Source organism: Ambystoma mexicanum, chromosome 1p, assembly GCF_040938575.1.
Source record: "Ambystoma mexicanum isolate Mex_15411 chromosome 1p, UKY_AmexF1_1, whole genome shotgun sequence".
Taxonomy (NCBI): Eukaryota; Metazoa; Chordata; class Amphibia; order Caudata; family Ambystomatidae; genus Ambystoma; species Ambystoma mexicanum.
The window spans coordinates 1,004,476,014-1,004,503,618 of record NC_090921.1 but is presented as its reverse complement, the minus strand read 5'-3'; the positions used below and the strand labels follow the sequence as shown (position 1 = coordinate 1,004,503,618).

Below are 27,605 nucleotides of genomic sequence, written 5' to 3'. Positions count from 1 at the left end.
ACTACTCCCTTGCCTCTGATCACCTGATATCTTTATGTGTACACGTTCTAACCTGCAATTAAAAACTTATTTACACAATGTTATGTTCTCCGCCTTGCCATGAACGGAGGGAGGGGTACAGTCATCGCTAGTGCAAGACCTCTCACTTTTATTTCTAAAGCATCGCTGCTCTCCCTCCCTTACTGAGGGATGTGTACACTTCACTTACCAAGTTTACAACGAATGTGACGTGACGTGCCAAGACATCCGTTTATTAATTAACACTGAGATCAACTTATTTCTCATGATGCTGATTGGATGCGCCGTTTTAAAACTTGTATTCCCTAGACTCCATATTGGATTGTCTGTCCCAGGAGAGAGTATTTGTGTAGTGACTTCATGTATTCCAACCAATCATTGTGTGAGATGTGACCATGTGACAACAAAATGATAACTTTTACATCCTTTTCCCAAAGGCCTAATTAGTTGACGCCATCTTACCGTTCCCATCATTATGAACTGTTCATTGCCAGTTCGGTATTGCATCTCCTCGTTGGAAACCTTACTTGTTTCCTATCCTTTCTCATGGTTTATGCATTATTTCATTTGCTCAGTCGTTTACCTTAGAAGCAGGGTACTTGGGTGTTCACAAATTCCATTATCTTATGATGCTATGAATATGTGCACATAGCTTGCACTGTCATAAATGCATTCTTAAATATCATGTATGTGCGGTTGGAAGTGTTCATCCATTTTCATGAGCATCACTGCTGTCTAAATCGAGATAACCATAATACTAATAATCGTGCCGGACCTAGCCGATGCACTCCGCCAGTCTCCACCGCCTACCTGCCAACTCAATAAACAACTAACCCCTGACGCCTTTGACTCGTGGCTCAATGCATGCGGCTCACACCCCCCTGCAAACCATCAACCCGCCGTGGCCTCTTCCCCAGATGGTTCACTCCTGAGTTGAAGACCACTAAACAACTATATAAATACCTAGAACGCAAATGGCAGAAAGACAAAACCCAGGAGAGCAGGGCCACCTTAGCCCGACACCTCTATCAGTACAAGGCCGAAATCCGGAAAGCAAAAAAAGCGCACTACAACTCCCGAATCCTAAACTGCAAAAATCCAAGCAAAGAACTCCACAAAATCATTTCCGAATTCACCAAACCGGCTTGCACCACGACCATCCCGACCCCCTCACAATCACTGTGCGACTCACTCTCCCTCCACTTTTACAACACGGCTCTCGAAAGAACAAATACTCTAGCCACCAAACTAGGTCTCTTACATCCACCAGACAATACTCCTCCCATACCGTCCAGTCCATCGGCTGCAACCACTACGCAACCAACGTTTTGAATCCTTTAGTCCAATATCTCCAGAGCAATTTCTCAAACTTCTATCTGCCCGCAAGCCATCTGGCTCTCCGCTGGACCCTTGCCCAGCCACAACCCTGAAAGAAATGTTCGCCTCCACCTGCGCAGGAGAACACGCAAGATCCATCATAAATGCCTCCCTGTCCTCTGGTATCTTTCACGACGCATTCAAAACGGTTCATGTCAAACCTCTAATTAAAAAAACCTTTGCTCGACCCTCTCGAGCCAAAAAACTACTGCCCCATCTCAAACACGAGATTCCTTGCCAAACTCATTGACCGAACCGCCTACTCCCACCTAAATGCCTTGTCGAAGCCAACAACCTCCTAGATCCCGCACAATCAGGTTTCAGAGCCCATCACGGAACTGAAACCACCCTAACCTCAATCTGAGATGACCTTAAAATTACAGCAGACTCTGCGGGATGCGCTGCTCTAATCCTTCTTGACCTGTCCGCCACCTTTGACACAATCAATAACTCAATCCTCCTAGACTGCCTCTGCTCCCTAGGAATCCGTGGAACCGCTCTTAAATGGGTAGATTCATTCCTCAAAGATAGGCGCCAAATAACGATACTCTCAACCTTTACCTCCCAAGCCCGACCAGTCGACACGAGAGTCCCACAAGGAGCATGCCTATCTGCCTTCCTATTCAATCTCTACTTGATCACCCTCCCACCAATAATTCTTTCACACAACATCCTGTGCTACAACTACACCGACGGCACTCAACTAATTCTAAAGCTCCTGTACTCAAAACCCAACTCCCGACCTGACCTGGCATCCTGCCTCCTGGACATAGAACTCTGGATGTCCCAAAGCCACCTCTTGTTAAACCCCTCCAAAACAGAAATCATGGTATGTGGCAACTCAGAACTTCTTACACACCCGCTACCCTGGCCATCCGCCATGGGCACTCACCGACCCCCTCCAACTCAGTAAAAAATCTTGGATGCACCCTTGACTCTGACCTAACACTCTCGTGCCAAGTCAACAACATCTCAAAGTCCTGCCACTACCACCTTAAAACCCTTGAGCGCATCTTTCCATATCTCTCCTTTCCCAACAGACTCTCCGCGGTCCAATCAATCGTTATATCAAGACTGGACTACGCAAACCCCCTATACCTCAGAGTCCACCCGTACCAACTGAATAAACTCCAAAGGGCACAAAATGCGGCAGCCAAATTGCTACTTGCGCTCGGCCCAAGAGACGACATCTCCCCGGCCCTTAAGACGCTGCACTGGCTTCCAGTAGCCCGAAGGGTGACCTTCAAAACCTTATGCATCTCCCATCGAGCACTGCATAAAACTGGACCTCAATATCTTCAAAACAAGCTAAAACCCCATCACCCCCCATGCACCCTAAGATCAAGCTCAGCCGGCCTCCTAGTCATACCAAAGACAAACTCGGTCAGGTGGCTCATCATTTTCGCCTTGGCCCCCACGCTATGGAACTCTCTCCCACCCCACATCCGCCTAACTGAGGATTTAACTTCTTTCCGCAAACTGCTGAAAACCTGGCTCTTCCCCTAAAACCAATACATACCAAACTAACACAGACAGACTAACAGCAACTCAATGACTCCAATCCAGCAAACTACCTAATGCAAGAAATTGACAGCTAATAACCCCTAATATAAACTAGAAATACAAACCGAATTAAACGAATAAATTGGATCAAAGCAGTGAAATGGTTTATAAGAAGTAAATCATACGGAAACAGTAACGAGATTTAAACTCCTGAAATGGACAAAATGCATGAGGAATGAACGAAGTGAATGGCGTGGATGAAATAGTTAAAATGGATGAAGCAGGTGTGCTGAGTAGAAGAATGCATGAGTGGAAGAACAGATAACTATATAGTTCGAAAGAGTGTGGAAATCAAATGAATATGTAGATTGGATGAGTGTATAAAATGGATGAACATGATGAGCGGATGAGAGTGTAGTGCGGATGAGTGCGTAAATACAGAGAAGCGAGTAGAACGCAGGAGTGCATAAACCAGATGAACATACAGAACGGATGAGTGTGTAGAACAGACGAGTATGTGGAGCGGATGAGTATGTAAAGCACATGAGTGTAGATAGCGGATGAATACGGAAGTGCGGAGAGTCTGTAGATCGCCAGAGCAGATGAATGTATAGGGCGGATGAGTGTATGGAACATATGAAGGTATAGAACAGATGAGCATAGGGATTAATATATAGAACAGGATATTGCTGTTGATTGCATGAAAACCACCAGTGCGTAGAAGGGATTGAGTGCGCAGAATCAGGTGAATGCATAGTACGCGGTCGAGCATAAAGCTGATGAGTACCTGGAGCGAGCGAGTGCCCGGAGCGAACGAGTGCCCAGAGTGAACGGACGCGTTGCGTAGAATGGATGAGTATGTAGAGCTGCTGAATGCGTAGAGCGTGGGGCAGTCAAGAGTGCATGCAAAGACCAGAGTGGGGCGATCAATAGTGCATGCGCGGGCAGACTAGAGCGCGCGGGCGGGCCGGAATGCATGAGTACGTGGAGGGGACCAGAGTGGGGTGCATCGAGTGGATAAGAATGCATTGAACAGACTGGAGCGCATTGAACTGCGTGACATATATACTATGGTTTGGAATGCAGAGAACATTTGAAAGAGCATATAACCCATCATATCACGCCGCCACGCTTACTCTCTCCTTACATCACCACTCAACTAGAACACAGCGATACTATAACACCATTCGGTATAACTGTTCTCATACCAACATCCGCCGCTCACTCCACATCATTCGAAGTAAACACTGCTGGTATCACACCCCCCAGCCAGGCGTTCTCCTCAGGCCTAACGCAGCCACATCCGTTCTGGATAATTCCTGCCAGAACGAACACATTCTTCTGACCTCTCAACCACCACACCTACCGCTAAGAAGCAGCTATTACACGATTACCGCACAAGCTCCACACATACCCGGTGCCCACACGCACCTTTTGACTCTCACTACTCTCTATTGATCTGAACTTCGATCCAGAGGGTGTTCAACCTACCAGCGCCTTCAGACCATACCAATGGTATATAAGGCGCTACATAAATTGCAAAATAACATAACATAACCTAACATTGATCGAATACAAATGATCGACTGGTACATTCTACCAATTTTGGCCAGAATCATTCGATCGCTGCCGAAAATAGCTAATATGAAGAGCGGGATTGTCCCCCCGCTCCATGTACGGCATTTCCAGCTTCAGTGTTTGCAGGGGTGTCCCCCGCTTCCTCAACATTGGAGACGGGGGACCGAAAAGAAAATACAAAAAGGAAGATAAAAGGAAAAGGGACCCTGCTGCATCAGTTCCGACCCGCGTTGAAGGGACGGAACTGATGCCGCAGGGTACAGGAGAGGCTGCAGAATGAGAAAGGGTAAGTAGGGGGGCAGGGGTTTCCTGGGTGTACTGCCGGTTTGGTGGGGACATGTTTTTTTCTTAACCGCAGTAAAAATGTATTTGCAGCAAAAATAACTACGTCAATTCTGCCGCCTATCTTTTTACCCAGGTCAAACAACCCAAATCCATCTAACTAATCTTATTCTATTTGCAATGCTGTTTTGTATAGTTTCTATCATAGTAATTGGATCCCTCTCAGTGGAGTTTTTCTCAAGGGGGCAGTGTTGTTCCATGATCATTCTCCCTCAGCATGCATGCTCTTCACTTCATTATTTAATTCCTACCAACTTGTGACCTTCACTGTGATACATTTCGATGTACGGTTTACATGTCCTTTGAGCACAGGCTTGGGAACTCTGCTAATGTGCTCTATTAACCAATCTGTGTGTAGTGCTTGTTTCTTAGCTCTGAGCTCTGATACATAGTTGTTGCTTTTTCATGACCTTACTACTGCAATTCAGGCTTGGGAATGTGTTTGCCCCCCTCCCTTGCCTTGACCAATCACGGTGCAACCATCAGTGTGTCTGTGTCTGTCTCTCCCCTCTCCTGGATGACATATTACGATAATGTATTCGAACTCGTAGAGGCAGCTTGTAGGGGAGAGAAGAGAGGGACCCATGCTCAGCTACACCGAACCCAGTCGCATCCTCTCTTTTTTGGGGCCAGGAGGGAATTTGTTTTTAAAGGTATAAACCATTTCAGGTGGATTTAAAAAATCACCTTACGCCTCCATCCTCAACCCCCTGTTTTTGACTCTTCGCTTCCACCATGACATGTTGGCACAGAAATTCCCATATTAGTCAACCGCCTGTGCCTGTTTCAGGGCACATAAGAATGGGACTATAATTAACCCTTTTATATTAACCTTACTGCCGTGACCTTTCATTGCTCATTCTGTAATGCAAATGAACATATTAGGTAACATGTTCATCAATTATTAAGACTATTATCTGTCGGGGCATGGGAATTGGCCTGTTTCGTCTACAGGGTGATATTTGACTGTCATTTTTTTGTTTGCCTTGTCCTTCTACGGAGAGCACGAAGAGTTCCTTCTGCCCCGTTTGCCTGATTTTTGATCAGTCTGCAATACCAATTCTTTTTCTGTTTTATTTTTTCTCCTTCAGGCTACTCTTGTTATCTGAACAGTATTAAGAAACCTCCAGCCAGCCAAATAGTGCTCTAGTGTTCCACCATGTTCCTTTATAACCTTACGTTACAGAGAGCAACTGGCATTAGTTATGCCATCCATGGAAATTTTTCAGGTAAGTGCTCACCTTTCTATCTCCTATTGTCATGCATGTTTGGCTTGTCATCTTTATCCGCATACAGTTAGACTTGCTTATCACTGGGCTATGGCCTATTTTCCAGCTTTTGATAATCCAATGGAAGCTTAATCATGTTTTAATCCTGGGTTTAAAGTGCACCATCGTTTTTGCGCTATGTGACGTATTACTGCACCATAATTTGAAATTGAACCTACTTTTCCATAGTTGTGGTGGAAAGACTGCATTTTTCATTCAAAACATATCTGGGTTGGAATCCGTGCTCAAAATAGGATTTTGAAAAGTGGGAGTATTTTGGTCCTTTTTAGGAGTTTAAAAAAAGTGAATTCCACTCTAGGGATATTGTTTTATGTGAGCACAAATATTTTTCAAAACTAACATTTTTGTAAACCATATTTCTTTACACCTAGTCATTCAAGAAAATAACTATACATTTTTACCCTAAACGTCATTTTTACATCAGGCAGTTATAGTATTGGAGCTTATTCATGAGGCACTGCTCTGCTGGAACTACAGACCTGAACATACGGAGCTGTGTGGGTGGAGTCAGGGTTGACGATCCTATGTCCCTATTTTCTTTTTTTCCCTTATTTTTATTTGTTGGCAGTATTTATCTGTTTGTAGGGAGTAAAAGTGGGTGGTGCGCAGCTTATCTGTAGAGCTAGTTGGAATATGTGCTTGTTGGTTTCTTTTATTCAACTAATTACATGCTTGCTCTGCTACACACATACCAAATGATTTTCCACACACTTGTTTTGTTTCACAATTCACTGCATATGTTTTGTTAGTGAGATAAATGAAAAAAACTTGGTTTAGTGTTTTTGGGCTGTTAGGAAAGTGCACTCAGTTAAGGAGATTTCAAACATTACTGGATCGATCATCTTTCTTATGTGCTCTGGTTTCCACAGCAGTAGAGTAACCGGTAATCTGCTGTACATAAAGAAAAAATAGCTACAGTCCTACATGTTGAGAGAAAGGTTCCTTACTGTCTGGTTTATTCTTAGGAACAAAGCTTCAGGAGATTGTTGTGTCGCGGGGAAAGATCCTGGAACTCCTGCGCCCAGATGCAAACACTGGGAAGGTGCATACACTGCTGACTGTGGAGGTGTTTGGAATTATTCGCTCCCTCATGGCCTTCAGACTGACGGGTGGCACCAAGGACTACATCGTGGTTGGCAGCGACTCCGGCCGCATTGTAATTCTGGAGTACCAGCCCTCCAAAAACATATTTGAGAAGATCCATCAGGAGACCTTTGGCAAGAGTGGTTGCCGCAGAATTGTCCCTGGGCAGTTCCTGGCTGTCGATCCCAAAGGCAGAGCAGTTATGATCAGTAAGTTTATTTGTTTATGTTGGTAAAGTATGTCAAACAAAGATTGTTTCAAGAGGGCTACAGAGCCCTGCTTCTAGGAAGCCATGAGAGAAATACAGGACCGTGCAAAACAGTTAAACTTGTCCTTTAAGTGCTTCTAATGTATTTAGTCCTTGCGATTTCAAACTTGGCGTGGCAGGGTAGTTCTCGACGATGGTAGGGTTTTGAAGATTCTCAGACGGTGGCAGGTTTCTGGTGGGTGGGTACAGCTAAACGTTTTCTCCTCTCGCACACCCTGCACTCAAATATAACACAAACACTATTGCACATCATCTCTGCCATAAGAATGAAGCTCCTTTTTAACTACAAATTCGAACTGTAGCTTCCCACATAACACTTATCTCCTTAAACACAATCCCCCCCCCTTTAGTCCATAGTATAACTGCTGCGACCATCCACACTCCATTTAGACATGGGTGCTAAGCAGAGTCTTGGTCACTCTCGCATACTTTGATGGCTGAAATGCACACATGCATAATAACAGCTGTCCTCCCAAATTCTTCCAAATTGTTGGGCGCCGGTCCTCCTGAGGACACTCAACCAAAAGTGAGTTGGGACCATAATTATGGTGAAAGGTGCTATAACAAATGACAAAATGAATGAATATGGTGCTACTTGGTACATGGGAACATTAGGCAATGTTAAACAGGACTGGGAGTAGATGGAGCTGGTCTTTCCAAGCCTGCAAGATAACTAAATAAGGCCACTGACACCTTTTAATACAATTGAGATGAGTTACTAGAGGAACCTGTTGTACATGGAGAGTCGCCACACTGTCTCCTGTCTGCAGGAGATGTGAGGAGTGTGCATTTTCTTTTCAGAACCAGCTCTGGTGTGGTGTTGGGAAGCCAACTTAGTTGACCTGCACGGTTTTCACACTAGCTTAACATACGTTCCTGTCATTTACTTGTGCAGCTCTTTTTATTTTTTTTAATTTTATTATTAAGTGTTTTGGTTCAGACAAAATGTGTAAACCTTTCACTCATACAAACAACAATCGGACAATCACATGGTATAAAATCAAAAAAATGTTATACAAACATTAAGAGAAGTTTTCTTACTTAAGTCATATCTCGTGAATACATGTCACATCAACATTTAAAGAGCATCGATTCATGGAGTATAAGGGAAGAAATAAACACTCCATATCCACCATCATAACAATGAGATTCTTTTCAGTATCGGGGCAAGGAAGCCACATAAAGCCAAAATCAGTGACTGTCCCTGACCAACCATCAAACTGGACCAGGTAAATTGATTAACAATTTCCATACCCAGGTGTCTTTCCCTTTCCTTTTGCAATGCCGGGTAGTCAGCTACCAGATGCTTGATGGTTTCTATGATAGCGGTGCTTTTACAAAATCTACAGCTCTGGTTGCTGATGCCCGGTCCCCACTTACTCAGTCTTTCCAGAGTGGGGATTTGGTTAAGCCTGAAGCGTAGGTAAACTATCCTACATTTAGGATGCGGAAATATATGAACATGCCTGTGGAGTTCCTCCCTTTTAGTGAGAAATGTACTGTATTCAGCATACATCCTGTATGTCCCCACCTGATATGAGGAGATCACCCAGTCGTATTTATGAAGCTTATTCTTAACAGTGGCCAAATTATAGGAAAGCGCATCTTTAGATGACCCTATCAAGGTAAGTGTTTCACTCAATTTCTTCCTTGAATTTTGTAATGAAGGCCCCAGATTCTCTGGTTTTCTCTTCCACCCAGCTCTGGGAGAGAGACACTAGCTGGCAGATTTAATAATTTAGCGTATTCTGCCATTTCCCTCCATTTAGCTCTTTTTTCCTCCACTCATTTGTCACCTATTAGTGAGAGACTTTAGACCATCCAATACAATATGGGTATAATTGTTGACTATAAACCTCTGTCCTCCCAGCTCTAGTTTTATTATTTCCTTCTCCCATATGTCGTTAAAAGTCCTATACGCTCTGGCATTCCACTTTACCGTCCAAACCCCTCTTTCTGACAATAGGAATGCTGTTTTGTGGTGGATTGTAAGTGGAAGATGAATTGGCAGGCTTATCGGAAGGTGATCACTACCATGACTCCCCCCCCCACCTTTTCTAGCAGATCAGAGGTGTCCCAGATCTTCAGAGATCAAGAAGTGCCCCCCGCCCCCACATAGACAAATCCTTCACTTCTTGGTCCCCTGGTAGACCTAATGGAAGATCCCATTGCTCTTGGCAATGATTCCATACCACCCCCTGTCATACAGTGTGTGTGGGGGGGTGGCCCATAGTGTTCACCAATCCCCCCCCCCCCCCGTACAGTATGGCGATACACAAGCGAAATTCAGATCCCCACCCACAACAATGAGTTCCTTGTCACCCCTGCCAGACCAATTCGTAAGCAGGAGATCTAGATCTTGCTGTAGGTCTGTCATTTTAGTATTCGAGTGATTAAGGTAGAGGTTAACAATCGGCAGATTGGTATTTATAGTGGCCAGGAAGAGAGTGACAGCCATAAGGTCCTTAGAGTTCACCTCTATTTTGTGATGCATACAGTCAAAATTTAGATCTATTGCGATTGCCAAACCTCCTGACGGTCTTCCTTGTTGTCCCCTAATGGCCACTTTGTTGTAGGTGTGAAACCCTTCCAACTCAAAAAGAGTGATCACCATAGTCTCCTGTAGCAGTAGCACTTCTGCCCTCTTTACTTCCGAAGCACCCATTTCCTTCAACTTGAAAGATCAGCAAATATTCCATGCAGTTAATGTTAAAGGCCCTCCCTCAAAGACTCGGCTGCTTTGCCTTTTATTAAAAACATTTCCAGCGCAGACTCCCTACGAAGCTCATTCATCAAGGTCCATTTTCTCAAATGATTCAGATTTGTTGGTTGTTCTGTTTTCTGATATCAATTGAGGCTGTAAGGGGAGCTTGAAAGACCTCCATTTCCTCCGGTGTATTTAGTTGACCTAAATGATAACCGATGCAATTAAAGTTATCCCGATTGTTCCAGACAATCTGTTCCATAAGGTTGGAAGCATAATGGCAAACCGATCTTTCCGCACTCTTTTTTTGGGAAGCCCGCCCTCAATATGTCCTCCGATCTCAAGGCCTTCAATTGTGGAATTTCTTGGAAGCTTTTTATCAATCGGCCTCTATTTAAATTGACTGGACCACAAATTTGGGCGTTGGTTTTTCAGATCATTATGGTGCCATGAAAAGCGTAGGTATCAACCTTCTGTGGCTCAATGACCACCTGTTCTTCCACTGTGCCCTGACTAGGTTCTGCTCTAACAGGCCCAACCGTAAACCGAGGTTCAGGTGTCCGTTCTTCTAGGAGGACACTGACATTAGATGTTTCCTGTGGCAAAAGGAACACGCCCGTGATCTCGGTTTCCCAAAAAAACAGTGATTTTAGGTTGTTTTAAATTTTTAACAGCCCCCTTTTTGGAGCCCGTTTATCTTGTTTTTTGTTCTTGTGTAGAATCTGACGTCTATCTTGTCAGGGCGTTGATGCACTGTCTGGAATTGCTCCTCTTATTGGTGTTTTGCGATGGCATGTTTTTGGTGTTTTTTTTTTTTTTCCTTTGTGGTTTTCCTTTTTCTTTTTTGTCTGCTTACCCAGCCCTCAGTCACTCTTCCCTTGCAGAGTCGTTAATGACGTTGATTTCAGGCACCGGGCATGGGTCCTCTTAAGGCATATTTCTACCAGTTGCGAAGGGCTATCTGGTGTCGCCAAAGGAGGCGTTGGGAGTTGTCCTACGTTTTCCTTCTTCGGCTTCATCGCCACCTGAATCTCCTCTAAATGATGATTTTCGGTGGGTGTTTGTGTCGTTAGTCCCGCTCCTTCTCTGATGTTAGCCCGACTGGATAGTGCCTTACAAAAATTCTGATGTTCCCAGGTATTTGCAAGTATTTTGTTTTAAGCCCTGGTCCAGGGTTTCGAGCTTTGTGGCGTTGGCTTGAACCAGCTCTTTTACATTGTCATGAAGTGTGGTGCACGCAGTCCTCTCCACTGGTCCTCTTTGCTCCTTTATGGTATGCCCTACTCGCCCAAAGCACAGACGGGTCACTCACCTCCAAGGAGGGTGGGGACGGCTTAAGGAGTGTCACCAAGAAGTGCAAATGTTCCACTTCCCTTAACCTATTCGGGTTTGCCCACCGGCTCACATGTGCTGGTGCGTAAGCCTGCTCCCTTTGTGGGCCATCAGCACTATGAGGTCTCTCTCTGCAAGCAGGGGTATGGGGGCGTTTGCCATGCGCCACCCGACTCCTCGGTAGGTAAACTGCTCCTCCACTGCGGGGGGAACTGCGTGCGTCCCTTGCTATGTGAGCTCTAGATGGGGCGAGGCGATAGTCCCTGTACTGAGGCAACAATAAGGCGCGATCTTTCTCACCTTGATTTTCATTGGGTGGGACTTGGTTGACTCTTTGAGCCTTCAAGGGTCTGCTCCTTGGTCGCTACGGTGCGGGCAAACCTGCAACCCTTCCTAGGCTCCCTTCACGGCGACGGGAGCGTTTCCTGTCCTCACGGGTGAGCGGGCCGCCATGTGTACGTTTTATTTTCCGGCCCGCGTGCCACTGGGCAGACACTTTTCAGTCCGCCCTGGCAAAAGAACCTAGGTTCCTGCTTGCTGGTTCAATTAGGGACCTTGTTTCGGCCGCGGTCTGCGGAACCCACTTCCTTGACAGCCTCTCCAGAGTTCTTTAGCTGAGCTCACCGCCACGTTTCCTCTGTGTCTGGAGGAGGAAGGGAGACAGGGTCAGCCACCCGGTAGGTGGGCTACCGCCTCGTTCTGGGGGACCAGAAGCACCAAGGGGAAGTGGGGGGGGGGCGCACTGCATCACTGTGTTGCTGTGTCGGGAGTGCTCGCACAAATCACTGTGGCGCAGTCAACGGCATTGGGTTTGCATCCTTGGGTGCTGCACCCGGCTGGTGCCGCCAGACGTATGGGGTCCTCCCGATCGTCTCAACTCTTCGCTCACGGGGTGGAGAGGATTTAGCTGTCCGTACCTCCTCAGTGTTTCCCCATAGGGCCAGTACTTTCACTTGGTGTCCCGCTTTCAGGTTACAGCTCCTCCGTAGCACTTCCACTGAGTCGGATTCAATTTCGATTTCGCCTCCCAGAGCAGAGGCTGTTCAGTTCCTGGGGGCTGAATCTCTCAGCTTCTTCGCTGAGCAAGTGCAGAGGGGCTCACACACCACATGCGTCACTCAATCCTGGGGTGGGGGGGTCCAAAGTGAGGGCTCAATCCAGATTTTGGGGACCGTTGTGTCGGGACATCATCCAGAGGCAGACTGCATCTACGCGCCCCCTGGTGGCCACCCCATCTCATATTTATCTCTGAAACCTGGTTCTCAGAAGATTTTTCACCAGTCGCGCAAAAGCTCCCCTAACCCCCGCCCCCCCGCCACCCCCTCAACCACCTGGCTACTCGCTTATCGCCCACAATAGACCCTCCAGCTGAATCATCTACAAACCCCATTTCACCTTCTCACTCATTGAATCCCAGGCTTCCAACACCACCTGTGAATCCCTTCTGGTGAAACTCTCGCCATCATCGACATTCTCCCACACCTTCCTACTCCTCTGCAGACCCCCTGGATATGACTTTCACAATCTCCATGACTCAATAGCTACCATTCAGGTATATCACCCATCTCTTAGACTCCTGGGAGATTTCAATATCTGGTTTGATATGCCCAACAACCCCATGCCCCATCCACTGGTTGACAGCCTTGATGCGCTCAACCTCTCCCAGCATACCACTGTTCCTACCCACTCAGGTGGGTACACCCTTGATGTGATTTCTCACCTGCTATGACCTGGTTTATATATCCAGGCCCACACCACTTATCTGGACTGACCACTTTGCCATCCCTTTCTCTATCCACACACTGGCCCCTCCTCCTACAGCTCCTCCTACTCCCACCCTTGATCACAAATGCTGGAAAAAAGTCAAGCTACTCCATGACCTAGCTGAAGACATGATACTCTGTCCCCCTGCAAAGTTGTCCTGTGGTAGACCCTTAACCATCAATTCCTTTGACTCCTGTCTTAATGAATCACTAATTCCTCTCACGCCCCACAACTTCATGCAAAGGACCGCCCCCCAAATGGTTCACGCCCCACCTGAGGACACTAAAAAAGAAAAAAAAACTCTTGAGCGCAAATGGCAGGCATCCAAAACTGATCCCAACAAATCCATGTTTGCCCTCCACCACTGTAATTACAAATCCGAGATCCGAAGGGCTAAAAAAGCATATTACAATAAACAAATTCTGAACTGTGGCAGCAGCAGCAAAGAACTCCACAAGATCATCTCAGACGTCGTAAAACCTACTTGCACCTCTGCCCAATCCACACCCACACAATCACTCTGCGACTCTCGCTACATTTCTACAACACCGCACTTGACAGGTTGGCAACCCTTAACACAAAACTGTCCTCGCTCACCCCCTACCCACACCAACCCTTCCTGATCCCATTTCGTGCTCTGAAACACCTGTATATGGGCGCAATATAAATAAAATATCATATCCTGTCATTGCCCCGACGCCCACCTTATTGAATTTTGACTCCTTCAAACCCATCTCCAGAGAAAAGTTCCTTGACCTACTATCAGCCAGCAGACCCCCCTGGGGTCGCCCCTCAAACACTGCCCGCCTCTCTTCTGAAAGAAATATTCTCCTCTACCTTCGCAGGAGAACATGCAAGAGCAAACGACTCCCTCACCTCTGGCATCTTCCCTGAAGCCTTTAAAATAGCTCATGTCAGGCCACTTCTAAGAAAGGCATCCCTTGACCCTCCTCGACCCTAAGAATTTCAGACCAATCTCCAACACCAGATTTCTCGCAAAACTCATTGACTGGGCTGCATACTCTCAGCTGAACTGCTTTGTAGAATCCAACAAACTCCTCGATCCCGCACAATCAGGCTTCAGACCGCGACATGGAACAGAAAACACTCTGATCTTGATCTGGGATGACCTCAGGTCACGGCAGACCGTGAGGGCTGCGCTGCCCTGATTCTCCTCGATCTCTCTGCAGCCTTTGATACGGTTAACCATTCAATCCTCCTTGACTGCCTCCACTCCCTAGGAATCTTTAACTCGGCACTCAAATGGATTGCCTCTTTCCTCAGCAACAGGAATCGAATCGGCTTCCTCTCCCCTTTTGTCTCAACTGCTCGCCCAGTGAACACTGGAGTACCCCAAGGCGCATGCCGCTCTGCTCTCCTTTTCAACCTCTATTTGACCACTATACCGGGAATCATCCGCACGCGCAACCTCTCCTGTTAAAACTACGCTGATGATACCCAAGACAAACACAAACCTGCGTCCCGACCTTTAAGCTTGTCGCTGCAATATTGACCGATGGATGACAAGTAACCACCTCCTTCTGAACTCCAACAAAACTGAAATCATGCTGTGCGGAAATTCTGCTCTTCTCCCACATTCGCTCCCATGGCCCCCCTCCCTCAGCCTACCACCCCATCCCTCCAATATAGTCAAAAACCTAGGCTGCATGATGGACTCTGGCCTAACCCTCTCCCGTCAGATCATAATGTTTCAAAATGCTGTCACTACCACCTCAAACTTCTTAGACGCATTTTTCCTTACCTCTCCTACCCCAACAGACTTGCTGCTGTTATGTCTATTAAGTCGAGACTGGACTATGCCAACTCCCTATACCTGGGAGCACCGGCATACCAACACAACAAACTCCAGAGAGCCCAAAATGCTGCCGCCAAACTCCTCCTCGCCCTTGAACACAGAGACCACGTCTCACCCGCTCTCCGAACCCTGCACAGGCTCCCAGTCGGACGAAGGGCCACCTTCAAGACCTTATGCATTACCCACCGAGCAGTGCACAAGACCAGCCCAACATATATACAAGAGAAGTTAAAACCCTAACTCTCATCTCACACCCTAAGATCAAGCACTGCCATCTTTCTAGTGATTCCAACCTCTAATTCTGTAAGGACCGGAGGATCCGCCTTCTCAACCTTAGCCTCAACTCTGGAACTCACTACCCCCATCATATTCGACACACCCAAGACTACGTGACCTTCCGCAAAGCTCTAAAAACTTGGCTTGTTCCGTGAAACCAACTAAGGCGACTGAGACCTGCAATCCGATGACAAATGTTCAATGAGATCCTGAGCAATGACGCCACCGAATGTGCCTATTAACTCACTAATTTTACTCTGAACGCAGCAATTGCAAACGCGCACTTGACATCCGGAATACCAAGCTCGTTATATCAAAACTCCACCCAGACACTCATCTCTCCTATCACTATGCTCACTTTCTACTCTACACCAACTTAAAATTAGAGCACAGCTACACCCCTTGATCAATTCGGCCTAGCTGCTCACATACAAACAATACTTCATGAACACCTCAAAACCCTGATAAAATGCAGCTATACCCACGAAAACCGCCCTAGCTGCACACATAGGCGTCCTAGGCCTAACACAGCCAAATCCCAGACTTGGTGATCTCCCTCCAGACTGCACACATTCAGCTGATATGAAATACCACCACACCTAATGCTAGGGTGCAGCTACCATCGGGCAATCTCATCAGCTGCGCACATAATTGGTGCACCCTATGGCACCCTACTCTCTCAAATGACCTGGATTACGGTCCCCGAGGGCGTTCAACCTACCAGCGCTTTGAGGTCATACCAATGATATAAAGAGCACAGAACAGGACTTATCTGCTTGATATTAGGTAACACACCTTTTGGTATATGTATGTACTACACAAGTTGGTAGTGTGACTGAGCAGACAGGCCTATCTCAAGAGGGATAAATGTGAGCTGTAGAGCGTTTTAGATTAAATCAGTCAATACAAGTAACCAAGTAACACTTACACGCTCAAGGTTTCAGTTATAAATATTTATTTATTTACACAGCCGTCTTAGTAAAGCATTCTTAAAAAAAGGCAATTGTTTTTAACAGTTAAGCAAACTTTGGAATCACTTTACAAAGTTAATACAGTTGGTGAATACTCTCTGGGCATGCTAATACATTTCTCCTACACCCTGAAGTGACTGCAATAACAAGCATATGTTCGGGAGAATTCCCAGTTCTGTGCTACTTCCTTTCAACCTCAGATATCCCCAGCTCTTTTACTGGACTTTAGGACTTTTTAATTTGAACTCTGGCGTGAGTGAGACCTTTTTCTCACTCGCTCAAGTGTTTTGACATGATTTGGACTGTTTCGCCTCTGTTTTTGGAGTCTGACAACAAACTCCATAGGCATCTACTCTTTGTATGGCAACACACAGCACCTTCAGTGCAGTGTTACAGAGAAATACTTTAGATTTATTATAGGGTTTAAATACCCTTTCTTGTGTGGACTACTGTTCCCAAGAATAGTGAAGTGAAATTGACTTTACTTTTTCTCTTTGTAGGTCCAGCACACCCCATCTGATGTGGAGTGCGGGGAGGTTACCTAGTAGCCCCTTATCCTACATTCTCATGTAACATTTTTATGTTACCCTCACTACTTTAAATGGCTGGTGGCAGTGGTTTAATTTTCCTACCATTGTGCCTTTTTACCGCAGGCTGAATCCTCCGCTGCAGTACAACACCCATGGTTGACCACTTTGTCAAAATGACCCAGTCTTCTTTTTTTGTCATTTTCTGTTTGTGATGACTGTCTTGGGTTTTACTCTGTGCGTTGAGCCAGGTTTGAGACTTTTGTTCGTTTTGCCTTTGGCGGGCTCCAGCCCTGAAGCCCGCCTCTGGCTTCAGTGTGTCTGGAAAGGCAGGATGTGAGGGAGGTTCCCGAAACTCCCTTGTCCTTTGTCTCTAGGAGTTCCTGAATGCAACCAGTCCTGATTGGCTGGCTGGCTGGCTGGCTGCCCTTTCAGGGTGGCTTTCAGGACAGCCACCCTGCTGTGTGATTGACAGCCTAGGCTGTGCATGAATGGGAGAAACCTGCTTAAAAGGGGAGGGTTTTGGGACTAGAGGCAAAGCGACCACTGGAAGAAATATCCGACGAAAAAAACGTGAACTAAGCTTGCTGTATCCTCCTGGACCTTTGAATTTGCTGGTGAAGCCCCGCTGCTGTGCGAAAGCTCCTTTTTCAATTCGACTGAGAAGCTCCGGAAGGGACGGCTTCTTCCCTTGGGTTAGTGGGACCAACTAACCCTGAGACGAACTCCACTGGACCATCTTCCCTGACTGGCTGTACTTTGCTGCTGCAAGAACCGAGTGCCAGGGGTCGAGAAATCCATAGTAGAGTGCAAAATCTGAAATCCGGCCAGAAGCTCCAGGACCCTCCAGAAGCAGGACGACCAGAGCTAGAGTCCCCTCACCAGAGTGCAGGACCAAATGAGTGAAGGAAGCCCAACCAGTATCCGAGATCCGCGACGGTGCTGTTTACTAAGCACTGAAACTGCGAAATGCAGCTGAACCGAAATGAGCCTGTAGCTGCTGACGACCTTCAAACTACTACCGCAGGAGCCCTCCAGACATCCTCCCTCTTGTCCCCCTGAGGCCCAGGAACAACAGGATCTGCAGACCTACACTGGCACAGAAGCCAACTGGAACCAATTTCTTCAGACCTAAGGTACTGTAAAGTAAGGGGTTGCTTACCGCTAGTTGTGCAACCTTGCTAGGTCTCAGTTGGTTGCTTTTGCAGAGTTGCTTGTAGCTTTGCCCCTCACAAGCCTCCCAGCTTGTGGCCCTATAGTGATTTCATTTTGTACAAAGACTTCTAAAACATTGTGCAAGACTTTTTACCTACCTTTTTAAAGAAGTGCTTCAGCTCCCCTAGCCTTTGCTCAATTAACATTGACTGCCCTGGCTCCCTGAAAGACTCTTCTTACCTCTGACTTTGTGTGACTTTTGTTGAGGGATAGTTAAAGCACACTCTAACTTGTGTAGCTGGGAAAGGGTTAATTTACTTTGCATGGGGGTTCAAAAGTACTTAACTGCTTAAGAATATTTGTTAACCTTTTCTTTTGAACACCAAACTTAGTATTGCTTTAATGGTGCCAGTGATATATCAATGTCCACAGTGTGCTAGTTATTTAAGTCACCCCAGGGTGTAGGAAGTGTCTCAGTGCCATCTCAAATGATTTACTGAAACTGAGTGTATTTCTGAAGTATATTTTTGTGTTTACATATATTGCTCCCTTCTAAAGCAGGCTTATTCAAACTGACTGTTAAATAAATAATTCTTTAATCAAGAAACCTTAAGTGTAATTGGATAATTGTCACTGTGAATCTCTGTTATAACCCTACAGCTCACATTGACCCTCTTGAGATAAGCCTGGCTGCCCAGTCACTCTACCAACTTGTGTAGTACATGCTTATACCAAAGCTTGGGCTAAGTGTTGCAAAAGAGGACAAGGCTGGTGCAGTCTCCCACAGGGTACTGCATACAATCTTGCCTAAAAAGGGCTTAGTGTGTGATGCACATAGGCTTTGAAGGCTGCTTGTCGGCTGATAAGGAGCCAGTCTAGTACTTCGATGTGATCAGTTCTTTGGGCAAGAGGGCAAGGAGAACTCTGGCTGCCGAGTTTTGGATTTGTGGAGTTTCTTGAGCTAAGATAGTGAGTTGGCATAGTCAAGTCATACCTGTCCCTTCAGAGGTGGATCATACATCCTGCTTTCCTGGCAGTAGGGCAGCTTCTGAGTACGTATTTGTCCCTGCTCAGTTGGGATTTGTGTGTTCCCTCCAACATTCACTCTGCATTGAAAGCACCTCTGCTTTGTTGTCTCTTAATGGAAAAGGGGCAGCACCCCTTGACTTGTCTTCGCAGGCTATTTTGATCCACCCCTCTACTTTCTGCATCCCCTAACTTCCTTTCACAGTTTTTTCCTCTTTCACTTCAATCTCTATCTTTCATGGTTCTCTTGTGGTATTCTCATTTTCTTGTCGTTCTGCTTGCCTTTTTGTTCTCCCATTCATTAACTTGGAGTAGAATATGCTTTCTAGCTTTTCTCATCCCTACCATTTCTCTAGTGGCTCTGGCAGATGCAGTGAGAAAGCTGTCCTCGTCCTCATCTCGTTTGCTGCTCTGCTCTTCAGTGCAAGTTTTTTAATAACCTTTCTGACATTTCACATAGGTGCCATTGAGAAGCAGAAGCTGGTGTACATTTTGAATCGAGATGCTGCCGCTCGTCTGACCATATCTTCCCCACTTGAAGCCCACAAAGCAAACACCCTGGTTTATCATGTGGTGGGAGTTGATGTTGGTTTTGAGAATCCCATGTTCGCGTGCCTGGAGATGGACTACGAGGTAAGGAAGGATTATGTAGGGTGAAACATGTTATGTTGTAAAGTAATAACCAGGTATAATGCTCACTTGATGTACTTTCTGAATGTCTGCTCTCTACTTGTACACTTTTTGTTAATTGCCAAAAGAGAATCTTCTTTCTCTACTGGATTGTGGTGAGTGTAAATTTGTTCGCTTGATTGTATGTGGGTTATTGTACTAGTGGATAGTGAGTGTATGTGTGTTAGGAAAGATTTCTCTTTACTGCACCTTTCCTTCCATCTTTATGGAACCCCCAAACTTTTTGCTTTTATTTTTGATTCTGACCTGTACTTTTTGCAGAACAGTGAAGCCTTAGGCTTCACTACACTGGCTTTTGCTCATGTCATGGGGAAACTGACATGTCCCTCAGGCTGTCAGTACTGGGAGACTTTATTTCCCTTAGATGTGTTACTACTTTTGGTTACTTTTTTTATCACTTTTGGTAACATTCTATCATTGTACAATGCAGCTTGCACTGCAGTACAATGGGGTACATTTTTGTTTTGCTCTAGACTAACACTGATAGGATTTTTGGTTACTCTAGGTGTGCTAAAAGGATAAGCTGGTGGCAGCAGTTACTTTTTCCCCACTTTTGGGGATTTTTCATTTTAGCCTTTTACTGTGCTTGGCTACTAACTGTGGCTACTGGTCAAACATGGCCGTGCCACGAGATTTTTTCACTTGTCCTTTTGCCATCTTGTCTTTTAGCCACCTTCCTGGTCTGAGAGGCCAGGAAAATCCTTATAAGGACTTGCAATGCCTGGGAAATCAGAAGCTTTTGGCAGACTACTGGAGGGCTGTGTGTGTTTGCTGGCAGGATGTGGGTGGGGACTGTCTTGTCCCAATCCACAAACTGGTTTCAGTGTGTCTGAGTGGTATACATGAAAGTTCCCGCCAGTGATCTTGATTGGACCACTGCGGGGGTGTGGGGGGTGGCTAGTCCTGCTATTCGTTAGTGGGAGTTTGCACTCTTACCTGGCTTTAAGCAGAAGAGGACCTCTGCACCCATTCTTCAGAGATACTGGAGAAACCTGAAGGAGCCAAGTATCCTATCCAGCTGTGAGACCCGCAAAGAAACCGGAGACCTGACTGAAGGAGGCCTGGCGACCAACTTCTGCTGTGTTGTCTTGGAGGAGCCCTGTCTTGCTTGTGATCTTCAGCAGTCCTGTGAAGGAGCTACAACCCTTGGAGTGGAGGGACCATCCATTCCTGACATCTGCTCGGTGCCGTGCCAGAGCACGCCTTCGGAAATGCCCCAGAACCGTCCTGTGGCTTACAAGCTTTGATTTTTGGGCTTCCATGCTGCCGGCGTCACCGTTCTGCGTTTCGACCTGGAACTTGGGGGGGATCCTTAGCTGGCCCTACGAGACTGACCTCTACGAAATGTTGCGTCCTAGCGTCAAGGGGACCTGATAAAGGAGAAAACGTCTGACCGCGACTGCTGAGTCCCTTTGCGTTGCCGTGCTGCAGTGCCCAGTGTCAGAAATTGCTTACCATACTCTAGTTCTGTCCTGCATCGTGGTGTGCTGCAATCTTCGAGTCCTTGCAACAGTGAAAGACGCCAACCGGAGAGCAGCTAGAACCTGCAACCCCTGTGAATCAAGGTCTGAGACTTTCGGATGAAAAAGCAACATCGGACCCTTTTGCCTGCGAAGTCTGGGGAAGAATCAGAGTTCGCCGGATAAGTTACAGAGCTTCTTACCTACCCGTATACTCCCATTACAAGTCAATGGGCTTATAATAAACCTTTATTCTGACAATTTTGGGTTTGCCATTGCTAGTTTGTGCAAGACCTCTGGAAGCTGGGGCTACTTTTGGTAGTTAGTTTTACTTGTACCCTAAACCTAAGGACCCTTCACTGGACCCCAGAGACACTACAGGCTTTTCTTTCCTGCATCAAAGCTTATGTCGAACTTTGACCTGAACTATTGGGCAAAAGGCCCCAGACAACTTAGGGCTGGACAATTTTAGCTAGGGGGCATTCTCTGAGGACCTCGAGTGCACAATGCTATTCTAACCTTTCCTTTACAGGAGTTTCTGATGTGTATTATGTCCCATAACAAGTGAATGTATATATGTATCTGTTAGTCTTGTGTGATAATCCTACTTGCTAGTAGTCATTTTTCCATAGTGTGTTTTGGCCAATAAATGACTGTATTTTTATACATCCTGTCTATTGTAATTTGTGATTCTCCTTAAAAGCCCACCAACTCTGAAGAACTTATCCTAGACCGCCTGCTACTGCTACCTGAACTGGTTTGGCTACAGCTTCCAGAGTTGTCCCTGTCACAATAAGGTTGGCCATCTATACCTGCCCACCAGGCAAGAGTATAGAAAATCAGTCCTTACACTGTGCACGTCTGTTCGGTAGAAAGCCCTAGTCTTTAATTCTGCCTTAAGTACCTGCCTTTTTCCTGAACTGGCTTAGCAATTTATTTTTTCGTTATTCCCCCCGCCCCATTGAGTCCTAATCCAATGCCTTACCTGGGACACAACTTTGTTGTTGTTTTTTTGTATCCCTCCAAGAGACCGTTAGGTGAGTTTCTCTAATGTACCCTGTGTTTCCATGTGCAAATAGCCATGTCCATTTATCTACATTGGCTTCTGTTAGGGGAGTTTTCCTAAAGTCCTACTGATAGTAAGACTTTAGTAAGCTATTCCAGTGGTTTGTAGATCTCCAACTCTTAGTTTTGTCTGTACTAACTCAGGACCTTGGTAGAGTGGCAGAGCAGTCAGGCTTCTCTGAAGAGGTAAGCTGTAGTAAGTATACTGAACCTTAGTTAGACATGCACACCAAAGAAACTTATATTTATAATTTATATACAATTTTCTGGAGCTTGTGGATCTGCTTAGATCACATGCTCTGCATAGTCTGACATCTAGTGGAAGTCATTGATTATCAAACGGATGTCGACAGGGCGCGCTTAGTAATACTATCACTAGTGTGACGTGTACTGTACCCATGGTCCGTCGCGTGTCGAGGTCCCTCGGATTGTTTTGTTCCACCATCGAAGTCGGTTGCAAATGTGGAGTTCTCTTCTAGGCTGATGCCTTTGATTTACTAAAGTTATATTGGTAGAATGTCTTCCTTTCCTTTATGTTCGCCTCACTGCACGACTGCGTCTCCCGACGAACACCTGCAGAGTCGACGACTGATCGATCGACGCTCAGGCATGGCTTTACGGGCCTCTTTGTGCTTCAGCGCATTACAGTGGGGGGAGGTTCTCTATATGACTCCTTTTTAGAGAATGTTTATCCCATTAGCCCCTTTCTTCTTTGCCCAACTTCCCTGCCTAAAAATAATGGACAAAACCCCCTCCTGCCGTCATAAATTTCCATGGATAGACACGCACTGCGTGTGCAACCACTGTCTCCCGAGGGATCATGCCGAAAAGCACTGTAAACCTTGTCGGCTTTTCCAACCAAAATCCCTAAAAGATTGGCAGACAAAACGCTGGCCCGCTCACACTATGCAGGCCAAGGCTTCCGTAGACATGATGGAAGACTCCAGCGAGGGCAGTTACGGAGTCATGAGTGATGCCGAGGGCAATTGGATCTGTCCGGACCCCAAGTGCAGGCCTCCGACTCCGGGAAGCAGTCCAGCGGTCCTGTGATGGAGAAGACACCCGGCAGCCACAGCAACCACAGCAACCACAAACCTGCTAAAGACATACCCCATGGCCGGCTTTAGAAGACAGCATCTAGGTCCATGTGGTGACCGGGGATAAAGGCTCAGGTTCCTCATTGTCCTCTGGCCCATCGCGCACGGTTATAAAAAGTCCCTACATTTGCGCGCCGAAAAACGGCATCAAATGCATCTGTGTTTCCTAAAAAAAAAAATGCAGTAAATAAAAGTGCTAATTCAAAAACATGTTTGCTGAAAAAACACTATTTCAACGCCATTAACTCCCAAGGGCGCTCAGACAGGGTCTTCCACTCCCTTCAGCAACCTATCTGGGGCTTTGCGCCATAAAGACAGCATTCCCACAAATCCCACCCCTACTAAAGATGTCGCCCCTCTCAGGGACCTGTCATCTTGGGCTTCCTACCAGAATGTCGTTTTACTCCAGAACTATTTAACAAGATCTTAGGGAGAATGTCCTGTTTTGTGGACTTCATGGACAGACACCCAGATCAATTAACAGTACTCGGAGCTGCCTCACAGCGAGGGGCATCAGCAGAGCCACCCCCCTACCAAAGAATCCTGCCTTGAGCCACAGCCCAGCACCTCTGCTTTAGGCACTCTGGCGTCTGCACCCCAAGACATCACTCAGTATCAATACCCATTGCAAGACTCGTATTATGATGACCAAGCAGGGTCTCCAGGGAATCTTAATAGCCAGGATCCAGACCAGTACTAAGATAATGACAACACTTATATAGTACAGTCACCAGACCACATCGGGACCAGCCAGTTGCAGACTCGCCAGTTGACAATCAACAACAGTATAACTAATTGTTACTGAAGGTGGCGCAACATTTCACCATTGACAAGGAGGAGACACAAGCTGATAAGGACTTTGTGGAAAACATCCTGGGGACAAAAAGGCAGTCAAACAATTCATACCTCTTGCAGTCAATCCAGAGACTTATTCAACCATCCCTCTTAACACCTAATCTTACAAGGCTGGTCAACCCAAGAATAGAAAAACTGTCGAGCCCGCACCCACTGACCCCATGGACATTAGGGGCCAACTCAAACCAGATTGCTGGTATTTACTGCGACCAGAAATGGGGCAGGCACTCCCCTGGTGTAGTCAGAAGCCCTGCCAGACAAGGAGAGTAAAAAGATTTGCACGTTTGGGAGAAAGGTAGCTTCCTCTGCAGCTTACCAACCCAGAATTGCTAACAATACAAACTTGTTAGCTAGTTACGGCTGCCACAAATGGGACGAGCTGGAAAAACTACAGACCGTCCTAGAACCACTAAAAGCCCAACTGCTTAAACTGCATCCTGAAAAGCAACCCTGATGCAGCGGACACCGCAGAATGCATCATAGCCGAAGGGACGCCCATTAAGCGGCATGCCTGGCTTAGGTAACCCTCAAAGTAACCCTCCTGAACATGCCAGCAGAACCAAATGTCCTATTCGGTAAGGACGTAGAGGACGCCATAAAGAGTGCCAAGAACGAGTATGACGCTCTTAAAGAAATGTTTCGGTCAGAAAATATTATTGGCCAAAAAGATGGCCAATAATAAAACAAATTTTTTTAAGTCCCTATGCAAAGTTTCGAGCAAATGAAGCTCAAACTTTAAAATTTCAAGCAGTAGGGGGCATCCATTTTGTGAATGCAGGCAGCCTCCTCGGCTGTGCCTTTGCGTCACTAAACCAGCAGCAAAAGCCCCCTACTGGGGGATTTTGCTTAGTGCAGCCTAAGCAGAGCTGAGGAGGCTGCCTTCACTTTAATTTTTTACGTTTTCTCTGCTCCCCAAGCCCAGGGAAGCACAGAAAACATAAAATGAAGGCAACAAGCCGAGGCGCACCAATTTGGAAAACCACGGCAATCACAAATACAACAACGTTGTTCTTCTGAATGCTGCAGCTTTCGCTGGGAGTCTCCTGGGCTCCCCCAACCCTGAGGGAGTCCAGGAGACTCGGCGAAAGGTGCAGTATTCAGAATAACAAAGTTTTTGGATTTGTAAATACTGCAGCATTTTCAAATCCAAAAACCTTGTATTACTAAACACTGTGGCATGGAAACACAACCCTGTTGTGTTTCTGCCTACAGCAGCTTTCACGTTGGAGCTCTCGGGCTCCCCCCCGGGGAGCCCGAGAGCCCCAAAATGAAAGCTGCTGTAAGCACAAACACTGCAGCATTTCTAAACACCTGCGTTTCTGCCTGCAGCGGCTTTCACTTTGGAGCTCGCGGGCGAGACAGCCTTGGTTTCCGCATCTGCTCAAACTGGCGATGTGCGACCCTATCAATCTCCCGTTCAACATGTTGACACAGCACAAGGGGGCATCGCTCCACCCACAATCGATGAGCTTGGCAGCTTGGCTCCTGAAGTCATAGAGTTTGGCCACTTGTACCTTCCACAAAGGTCTATGGATATCCTCAGAGGCACGAAAACCCCACACCAGGCACTGTTATTTTAATAAGTGGAAAGGATTTGCGATATGGTGCACATCACAATATCCATTAGAATATTCTCCAGATAACATTCTACACTACATGCTTCACTTACTAGACTCAGCATAGTATTAAAATTCTTTAAAGGCACATCTGGCGGCCCTATCGGCTTACACCACTTCACAGAACAAGGTGTCCTGGTGGAAAGTTCCTGTCATTAAGGCGTTCATGGAAGGGGTAAGGAGGCTATAACCCCAATTTCCAACCCTCCCCAGGATTGGGATCTCAATGTTGTGCTCGCCAAGCTCATGGGGCCACCCTTCGAGCGTATGCACAAGGACAGCCTAAAGCATCTTGCCTATAAAACTGCATTCCTGGTAGCTATTGCCTCCATAAAACAAGTCGGTGAGCTACAAGCTTTTTCTGTACTAGACCCCTTTTTCATCATAAACAAGGACAAGATTGTCCTTCGAACACATCCTAGGTTCTCGCCTAAGTTCATTTCAAAGTTCCATGTAAACATTCCATAGAACTTCCCACCTTCTTTCAGAATCCATCAAACTCTGCAGAAAGAAGCCTCCATACTCTTGATGTACGGAGGGCGGTCTTGTACTATGCGAAGAAAACAAAACCCCTAAGGAAAACAGAGCAAACTATTTGTTTCCATAGCGCCTGGTAAAGAAGGTGATCACATATTAAAAGGCACCATCTCCAGATGGATAGTCAAATGCATACAACTCTGCTATTCCCTAGCCAAAAAGGTTCTACCTTTTACCCCAAGGGCACACTCTACCAGAGGTACAGGGGCTACCTTAGCTTTCATTGCAAACGTCCTTCTAGACGCCATCTGCAAAGCTGCTACATGGAGTTCCATCCATATGTTCACACAGCATTACTGCTTTGAAGCAGATTCACAGGTGGGACAAGTGGTTCTACAACATCTCTTTGCTGCTATGCCTTCTAACTTCCCACCTCCTTCTCGAGGTACTGCTCGCTAATCTATGCAGAGCATTTGATCTAAGCAGATCCACAAGCTCCCGAAGGGATACATTCAACGTAATTGTGTTTCTGGTTGCTTGTATCTGCTTAGATTCACATGCGCCTACCCTTCCTTCCCTACTAGAGTAGAAGGCACATAAATATTTTCTGGGTTATCACTGTTTCTGCTTTACAACATCGGTCCTCGCGCTACACTTCATGCAACCTCATGTCAGAAACAAACAATCCTGGGCATCTCGACCCGTGAAGGACCATGGGTACAGTACATGTCACACTAGGGATAGTATTACTAATCACGCCCTGTCGACGTCTGTTTTCGAGTTTCGAAAACAAATCTTATAATACTTCCACTAGATTTCGGACTATGCAGAGCATGTGAATCTAAGCAGATACAAGCACCAGAAATACGATTACAGTGATTAATGTATCCCATATATTATATATTCACCAGCATCACTTAAAATACTTTAGAAGTTTACACTAGAACACTTTGGAATATTTGAGAATACACTTCAAAGGACACATTCACTTTTGTGTTTGTTCATGGTTACATTTGTAGCAATGTTATATTTTGTAAAAGTGCACAGCTGCTGCGCCGACCTCCACGCTGCCTTTCTATTTCAACTTAGCTGCCACTGTAACACTTGGGGCAGCATGAACGTCTGCAAAGGGAAATATTTGCATAAATTCCCCATTGCATGTTTGTCATCGTCGAAATTCAATGATTGCTGCCTTCATTTGTGTACCCTGGAAGGAGCCTTGTAGTCCTCTCTCTACCCCACCTGCCTGCATACGGTTTGGCCTGGGAGCTGCACAAGGCCCTCCTCCAAAGGCCCTGTCTGCTCCCTGTCCGCTA

The 27,605-nt window shown here is 46.2% G+C and overlaps 1 protein-coding gene across 3 annotated transcripts in view; it reads left to right on the top strand.

Annotated features, from left to right (window-relative positions):
* Window positions 1–27,605, top strand: part of SF3B3 (splicing factor 3b subunit 3) — a 702,426-nt gene that overhangs the window by 68,976 nt on the left and 605,845 nt on the right. For all 3 annotated transcript variants that reach the window (XM_069654935.1, XM_069654943.1, XM_069654952.1), the window contains exons 2-4: window positions 5,910–6,047; window positions 7,073–7,399; window positions 19,490–19,662. In XM_069654935.1, coding sequence (XP_069511036.1) covers window positions 5,978–6,047; window positions 7,073–7,399; window positions 19,490–19,662 — 570 coding nt within the window. In that variant the 5' untranslated portion in view covers window positions 5,910–5,977. The remainder of the gene's footprint in view (window positions 1–5,909; window positions 6,048–7,072; window positions 7,400–19,489; window positions 19,663–27,605) is intronic.